The sequence below is a fragment of the Oncorhynchus keta genome, chromosome 14 (genome assembly GCF_023373465.1).
Source record: "Oncorhynchus keta strain PuntledgeMale-10-30-2019 chromosome 14, Oket_V2, whole genome shotgun sequence".
NCBI lineage: Eukaryota > Metazoa > Chordata > Actinopteri > Salmoniformes > Salmonidae > Oncorhynchus > Oncorhynchus keta.
In genome coordinates this window covers 33,702,772-33,711,397 of record NC_068434.1, presented here as the reverse complement: position 1 = coordinate 33,711,397, position 8,626 = coordinate 33,702,772, and the positions used below count along the sequence as shown (strand labels likewise).

The 8,626-nt window shown below is 44.2% G+C and overlaps 1 protein-coding gene across 6 annotated transcripts in view; it reads left to right on the top strand.

The window, feature by feature from the left end:
* Positions 1–211: 211 nt before the first annotated feature.
* LOC118393258 (AP-1 complex subunit beta-1-like) overlaps positions 212–8,626 on the top strand; it is a 54,178-nt gene continuing 45,763 nt past the window's right edge. Inside the window, exons 1-8 of one of the 6 annotated variants that reach the window (XM_052461556.1) lie at positions 212–386; positions 3,479–3,539; positions 3,936–4,041; positions 4,249–4,384; positions 4,536–4,781; positions 7,343–7,533; positions 7,743–7,964; positions 8,446–8,566. In XM_052461556.1, coding sequence (XP_052317516.1) covers positions 303–386; positions 3,479–3,539; positions 3,936–4,041; positions 4,249–4,384; positions 4,536–4,781; positions 7,343–7,533; positions 7,743–7,964; positions 8,446–8,566 — 1,167 coding nt within the window. In that variant the 5' untranslated portion in view covers positions 212–302. Of the gene's footprint in view, positions 387–907; positions 1,505–1,526; positions 1,570–1,625; positions 1,775–2,477; positions 2,503–3,478; positions 3,540–3,935; positions 4,042–4,248; positions 4,385–4,535; positions 4,782–7,342; positions 7,534–7,742; positions 7,965–8,445; positions 8,567–8,626 lie in introns of those variants that run through there. The other 5 variants (XM_052461557.1, XM_052461559.1, XM_052461562.1 and 2 more) reach the window with 5 other exon arrangements.

Here is an 8,626-nt window from a genome sequence, read left to right as displayed (position 1 = left end):
TAGGGTCATTGATCAGAAAACCAGTCAGTATCTGGTGTGACCACCATTTGCCTCATGCAGCGTAACACATCTCCTTTGCATTGATCAGGCTGTTGACTGTGGCCTGTGGAATGTTGTCCCACTCCTCTTCAATGGCTTTGCGAAAGTTGCTGGATATTGGCGGGAACTGGAACACGCTGTCGTACACGTCGATCTAGAGCATCCCAAACATGCTCAATGGGTGACATGTCTGGTGAGTCTGCAGGCCATGGAAGAACTGGGACATTTTCAGCTTCCAGGAATTGTGTACAGATCCTTGCCACATGGGGCTGTGCATTATCATGCTGAAACCTGAGGTGACGGCCACGGATGAATGGAAAGACAATGGGCCTCAGGATCTCGTCATGGTAACTCTAGGCATTCAAATTGCCATCGATAAAATGCAATTGTGTTTGTTGTCCATAGTTTATGCCTGCCCATACCATAACCCCACCATGGGGCACTCTGTTCATAACGTTGACATGAGCAAACCGCTAACCCACATAACACCATACACGTGGTCTGATGTTGTGAGGCCGTAAAACGATGTTAGAGGCAGATTATGGTAGAGAAATTAACATAAAATTATCTGGCAACAGCTAGTTGGTGGACATTCCTGCAGTCAGCATGCCAATTCCACACTCCCTCAAAACTTAAGACATCTGACATTGTGTGACAAAATTGCACATTTTAGAGTGGCCTTTTATTGTCCCCAGCATTGTCATGTTGTATAATCAGCTTCTTGATATGCCACACCTGTCAGGTGGATGGATTATCTTGGCAAAGTGCACACAAGTAGAGAGAAATAAGCTTTTTGTGCATATGGAAAATGTCTGGGATCTTTTATTTCAGCTCATGAAACATCGGACCAACACTTTACATGTTGCGTGTATATTTTTGTTCAGTGTATATCATGTGAAAATAGTGATCTGATATCCTAGTTAATTGAAGAAAGATATTATTCTCACCAAATGAGTCATGTTCATATAGATGGGTTGGTAGTTTGGCTACAAACCAATGCATACCCAACTATGGGGTAAAACAGATGGGTTTGGCTTAAAATATAGTTTACATGTCAACAATTTATCTCCAATGTTTATTGGGCCGGAAGGGTAGCCTAGTGTTGGACTAGTAACCGAAAGGTTGCAAGTTCAAATCCCCAACCTGACAAGGTACAAATCTGTCGTTCTGCCCCTGAACAGGCAGTTAACCCACTGTTCCCAGGTGTCATTCTAAATAAGCATTTGTTCTTAACTTACTTGCCAAGTTAAAAAAGAACAAGATGAAACAAGCCACCTACGATTCCTCACATGACAGCTTATTGTAATTGTTGCTAGCTGTCTGGTCATCCAGAATCCCAAAAACACTTATTACCCCCCAAATAACCTTATTACGGTAGTCGGAAGTGAAAAAACAACATATGATGGCGATTTTCAAGTGGGAGGGAACGAACGAAGCCAGGACAAATTAAACACTCTTCGCCACGGTAAGCTGTCTGTCGATGTTATGTTCCGTTTTACACTGTGTCGTGTCTAATTTTAACTTCAGTAGGTACGTTAATTCTGTGCAATTGGATTTGAAAATAGTTCGATAGATTAAGAGCTTAACTATCCCGGCAAATGCTTCCTTAAGCCCCTACATTAGAAGGTCATTTCTTTTGCCAGACTGCAGAGCATCAGCTAGCTAGCTAATTATACAGTCGTTGAGCATCAGGTTCATTCAGCAAACAAACATGGAGTGGGCTAATCAATTATGCGTGAGTGATCAATCAAAGTTAGAAAGATAACAATGTTTAAAATCAAATTTGTGCCATTACATTTGTCTTGATACAAATTAGCTTTTGAGGTGAATGAGAGCAGAGCCGAGGTAATGCTAACCATTCTGGTTAGCTAGCTAAATGTTGGCTAATGTTAGTAATCACAATGAGGAAGTGTGAAAATGTCTAACTAGTTAGTTATGATGATCATATTTTGCCAGGGCTTTTAACATTGTACCTAATCCACATAAGTAGCTAATTTACAGGGTATTTCAATATGTTCTTATGGCCCCGGGTATTTAAACTAGCATCTGTTGTAGCTAAGCAGCTAGCGTGCCATCTAGCTAACACTATTAGCAACCTAGTTAGTTAATAACAATCGGTCAAACGCTTGATTTTGACAGCTGTCGAATGGCTCCTGTTCGCTGTCAATGCCACGCATTGTTTGTCAGTTTCAGCTCCTTTACTAAACCTTTAAAAAATTGTGATTAATTTACAGCAACTTGTATCTTTGGTGAATAACTGACTTCATGCTAACGTTAGATGCAAAGGCAGTCTGTGTTGAAGCAACATTTGCATTATGACAGCTGGCTGTTGACCGCCAGTTATTGCCATAACTCAGCAATTAGGCCTTACTGTGATCATACTCAGTTCATATATTTGTTCCCAAAGGGCCACAGATCTGGTGGTCATGATGCAGTGCTAACACAGGTCCTACACATTTGAATGTAGGTAACACAATTTATTCATGCATCTCAAACTATAAAATTTTAACTAACATTACTCTATCAGGGGTTGACCTACGACTTTTAGTCCCAGGGAATTTGAGGGTCCTGTCAAATGAACCACCACCACACAGCACTGAAATGTAGAAACTTGTCCAGCCAGTGACAGGGAGGTGGGCAGCAACATTTTTCTTCCACCTGCCATTGTTCTCTTTGCCCATCCAGACGGCCTCTCAACAGACATTGTGCTCTCTGCATTATCACTGTGGGAGCAGGGTGTGATAACATGGTTGTAGTAGTGGCATTTATTTTATTTTATTGTTCATACAGTCTAACTTTACATTGTCTATAGAGCTACCTTGTGCAGAAAAAAAGTATTAATACTGGGTGTTAATGATGATGGATGAAATGGAGTCAATGCACTGACTGCTACAGCACCATTCATATTGCATCAACATGTGAGACACATTGCCAAAATTCATCATATTGTTCTAAAGTTGGGGGGGTTCAGTGAAATAAGAGACAAATGCTTTTGTTTTCACAGCGTTTTTACTTTCAAAGCCTGCTAATTTCAATGTTTCTTTTTAGTATAGAGTAGTGTTTCTTGTGTTTCTTTTGTTTTTGTGGGAAGACCTTTCACATAAAGGATAAAGTGGAATTCAACAACAGGAAATGGATAGTGCTGCAGGGCTGCAGACTGAGATTCTGTAGACCCCAGAGGACACCACCAGTCAGGCTGGCTGATTGAGTATGTGCTGTTTTTTAGTCGACCAATGTGTTTTTACACATTGTCCATTGTGTTATTTCATAGAAAAACATCACAGCCAAGTGTCCAAGTGATGGAAGAAAGAACGTCCTCCTATTTTGCCTACACTTGCACTTTTACAGTTTCCTTTCTCCTTTGTGGATCCCTCTCCTTTTAGGAAAAAAATACTTCAGTGCTTGTTTTTCTCTTTCTTTCTCTCTCATTCCCTTGCAGGAGAACCGACAATTTGGATCCAAGATGACGGACTCCAAGTATTTCACCACTACAAAGAAAGGTCTTATAACCTATTACTTTCCAAAGTGAATTTCAATTTAGCCTATTTATTGTTAACCTTTATTCAGAGCTCAGCTTTAGGCTACTCTTGTCATATTAGTCATGAGTCATGACTTGTTTTTAGGCACTAATCCAAATGTTGTGTAACCAGTCAGGGAGACCTAGAAAATGTTATAGAAAAAAATGGCTCCCAACCACAAACTGTTCAAATAGTTCTATGTCAACCGAATCTCTATAATAATAATAAATGTGTTTATGTTGTGACTGGTTATATGCAGGGTACCCTACAGTGACTGGTTATATACACCAGTCTTGCTTGATCTGCTGCATTATGCATGACTACTCCACGTACACACACTTCTGCGATCTGTTATGTTCCATTTTCATGTGTGCGCAGGAGAGATCTTTGAGCTGAAAGCTGAGCTGAACAGCGATAAGAAGGAGAAGAAGAAGGAGGCTGTGAAGAAGGTCATTGCCTCCATGACCGTTGGGAAAGATGTCAGGTGAATCCTGTTAGAATATGTCAGAACCCCATGGTGAAAAGATGTGCTATAACATTGTCCATTGCCACCCTCAGATGGCACTGTGTCATCTCTGAGAATGTGGTCAATCGTTGTGCCCATCCTGACTCTGCTCCCACATAGAGATCCTATAATTCACTAGTAGCTGATTTCATAGACCCTCATGATCTATGTCTCCCCCTCCCCTAGTGCCCTGTTTCCAGATGTGGTGAACTGCATGCAGACTGACAACCTGGAGCTGAAGAAGCTAGTCTACCTGTACCTGATGAATTATGCCAAGAGCCAGCCTGACATGGCCATCATGGCTGTCAACACCTTCGTCAAGGTAAAGCACAAAACCAGGGCAGGTCCGATAAACAGTACTGACCTATTGCTCTAAAAGGTTTTCTCACTGTCTGTTAAGTTAGAGGACTGTTAGTGACATCTCAATACTCCTCAGTGTGTGAAAACTAACAGAGACTCTCCTCCCCTTTCAGGACTGTGAGGACCCTAACCCCCTGATCCGGGCCCTGGCTGTGCGTACTATGGGCTGCATCCGCGTGGACAAGATCACTGAGTACCTGTGTGAGCCTCTGAGGAAATGTCTGAAGGACGAGGACCCCTACGTGAGGAAGACTGCAGCTGTGTGTGTGGCCAAGCTCCATGACATCAACGCCCAGCTGGTGGAGGACCAGGGCTTCCTAGACACCCTCAAGGACCTCATCTCTGACTCCAACCCTATGGTGAGGCGCCCATGGCAGGGTGACCAGCCTGCTAGACTACCTGACCTTGGGTTAGACTACTGGCTAAAAGTCCTACTTTTCAAGAATGAGAGGTTACATTAAGTCATTTAGTATACGTTCTTATTCAGAGTGACTTGCAGTAGCTCTTAAAACAGGGTTCATTTCAGTTCACATTTAACATTTTGAAGTTCGAGGGGACCATAACAATTAAAGGAGTGTCTGTATAACTGCCCCTTTTGTAGTAGACAATTGTAAGCATTGCATATATTCATGCCACATATTCGAGTGAAATACAGATTAGTTACAAATGTCACACAGTGGACATGCAAAGAAGGGGTCGGGCGATAGTACACAGCGTTTGGCCAATCTACTGCTGCCCGCCAGCTCAAACTGGACGGACGTTAGTCTGGTGTCTCTCAAGCAAGTCTTTGATCTCTCCAATCCACCGCTGCTGCTCCTTGTTGAGAGTTGCTCGCAAGCTCTCTCAGCACTCTCTGAGGCAGGCCTCAGGCAAGAAGGACCTCACCCTCTTCTGCTTTTCGACCCACCGGGGCAAGGATTGTGATGAATTGTGAGCTCCGTAAACAGCGTCCAGTCAATCTGCTGCTGCTTCTTGAGTTGCATGCCAGTTCTCTGGAATCAGCAGCTCAGAACTTTGAGGCAGGTCTTGGGGGCAGGCAGGACATTGCCCTCTTCTGCTGATATTTGTCCTCACTGGTGCAAGGACAGAAGCCTGGGGTGGATACAAGAGGGGCCTGGTGTGGATCACAGGGGCCTGGGGTAGATCACCAGAGACAGTGCTGGACGGGTCCTGTAATGCTCTCTGTGACGTAAAAAATGGTCAGATGTGAGGGAAGTGTCATGGCCTCCATTCGCTGTTTGGCAATGAATGACTTCTGTTAACCTAGTGGGCTGCAATGAGATATAGTGGGGCAAAAAAGTATTTAGTCAGCCACCAATTGTGCAAGTTCTCCCACTTAAAAAGATGAGAGGCCTGTAATTTTCATCATAGGTACACTTCAACTATGATAGACAAAATGAGAGAAAAAATCCAGAAAATCACATTGTAGGATTTTTAATGAATTTATTTGTAAATGATGGTGGAAAATAAGTATTTGGTCAATAACAAAACAATACTTTTATATACCCTTTGTTGGCAATGACAGAGGTCAAATGTTTTCTGTAAGTCTTCACAAGATTTTCACACACTGTTTGCTGGTATTTAGGCCCATTCCTCCATGCAGATCTCCTCTAGAGCAGTGATGTTTTGGGGCTGTTGCTGGGCAACACGGCCTTTCAACTCCCTCCAAAGATATTCCATGGGGTTGAGATCTGGAGACTGGCTAGGCCACTCCAGGACCTTGAAATGCTTCTTACGAAGCCACTCCTTCGTTGCCCGGGCGGTGTGTTTGGGATCATTGTCATGCTGAAAGACCCAGCCACGTTTCATCTTCAATGCCCTTGCTGATGGAAGGAGGTTTTCACTCAAAATCTCACGATACATGGCCCCATCCATTCTTTCCTTTACACGGATCAGTCGTCCTGGTCCCTTTGCAGAAAAGCAGCCCCAAAGCATGATGTTTCCACCCCCATGCTTCACAGTAGGTATGGTGTTCTTTGGATGCAACTCAGCATTCTTTGTCCTCCAAACACGACGAGTTGAGTTTTTACCAAAAAGTTATATTTTGGTTTCTTCTGACCATATGACATTCTCCCAATCTTCTTCTGGATCATCCAAATGCTCTCTAGCAAACTTCGGGCCTGGACATGTACTGGCTTAAGCAGGGGGACATGTCTGGCACTGCAGGATTTGAGTCCCTGGCGGTGTAGTGCGTTACTGATGGTAGGCTGTTACTTTGGTCCCAGCTCTCTGCAGGTCACTCACTAGGTCCCCCCGTGTGGTTCTGGGATTTTTGCTCACCGTTCTTGTGATCATTTTGACCCCACGGGGTGAGATCTTGCGTGGAGCCCCAGATCGAGGGAGATTATCAGGGAGATTATCAGTGGTCTTGTATGTCTTCCATTTCCTAATAATTGCTCCTACAGTTGATTTCTTCAAGCCAAGCTGCTTACCTATTGCAGATTCAGTCTTCCCAGCCTGGTGCAGGTCTACAATTTTGTTTCTGGTGTCCTTTGACAGCTCTTTGGTCTTGGCCATAGTGGAGTTTGGAGTGTGACTGTTTGAGGTTGTGGACAGGTGTCTTTTATACTGATAACAAGTTCAAACAGGTGCCATTAATACAGGTAACGAGTGGAGGACAGAGGAGCCTCTTAAAGAAGAAGTTACAGGTCTGTGAGAGCCAGAAATCTTGCTTGTTTGTAGGTGACCAAATACTTATTTTCCACCATAATTTGCAAATAAATTCATAAAAAATCCTACAACGTGATTTTCTCATTTTGGCTGTCATAGTTGAAGTGTACCTATGATGAAAATTACAGGCCTCATCTTTTTAAGTGGGAGAACTTGCACAATTGGTGGCTGACTAAATACTTTTTTGCCCCACTGTATGTGCTCTTGCAGTCTAACTAGCTGATTTTCTGGCCCTCTCCTTCTCATTCAGGTGGTTGCAAATGCTGTGGCAGCCCTGTCTGAGATTGCAGAGTCCCACCCCAACAGCAACCTGCTGGACTTGAACCCCCAGTCTATCAACAAGCTGCTGACGGCCCTCAACGAGTGCACCGAGTGGGGTCAGATCTTCATTCTGGACTGCCTGGCCAACTACACCCCTCGCGATGACCGCGAGTCCCAGAGGTCAGAAAGCACCGGATGCCTCTTAGTTTATTGCTTTATCTGACACACTGATTCTCCCTGTCAGTGTCCATGTCCATCTGCTGTATATTAAGTGTACATTTCCCCACTCTCTCCTCCCCTCTATTTGTACTCGTCTCATCTCTGTTCTCTCCTCCCCTCTATTTGTACTCGTCTCATCTCTGTCCTCCCCTCCCTCTCTCATTCTGTAGTATCTGTGAGCGGGTGACCCCCCGTCTGTCCCATGCCAACTCTGCGGTGGTGCTGTCGGCTGTCAAGGTGCTGATGAAGTTCATGGAGATGCTTCCTAAGGACCTGGACTACTATGGCACCCTGCTGAAGAAGCTGGCCCCGCCCCTGGTCACCCTGCTGTCTGCAGAGCCCGAGCTGCAGTACGTGGCCCTGAGGAACATCAACCTCATCGTACAGAAACGGTAGGAGGGATAAAGGGACTACCAACAGAAATGAGTGTCGCAGCTTAATACAGCTATTCAGTGTGTGTGCTGTCCTAATAGCACTCTCGTCCCTATATCAGGGCTCTCCAACCCTGTTCCTGGAGAGCTACCCTCCTGTAGGTTTTCACTTCAACCCCAGTTGTAACTAACCTGATTCTGCTTATCAACCAACTATTAGAATCAGATGTGCTAAATAAGGTTTGGAATTAACTTATAGGACAGTAGCTCTCCGGGAACAGGGCTGGAGCACCCTGCCCTATATGGTGCACATATTTTGACCTGGGCCCTGGTCCAAGGTAGTGCACTATATATGGAATAGAGTGCCATTTGGGATTTTACCAGTGATTCCTCGGCACATTAAATAGTTTGGATGTGTTGGCTGTATTCTGCTAATTCCACCGTTATTGAACTGACAAATAAATGTTCTGTTGATGGCAATCATACATTTTTCTCTGTGCAGCCCAGAGATTCTGAAGCATGAGATGAAGGTGTTCTTTGTGAAGTACAACGACCCCATCTACGTCAAGCTGGAGAAACTGGACATCATGATCCGCCTGGCATCTCAAGCTAACATCGCCCAGGTGACCCACACACACAGTTACAGTTAGAACCTTTAGAAGCCATAATTATTTTATTTTTTA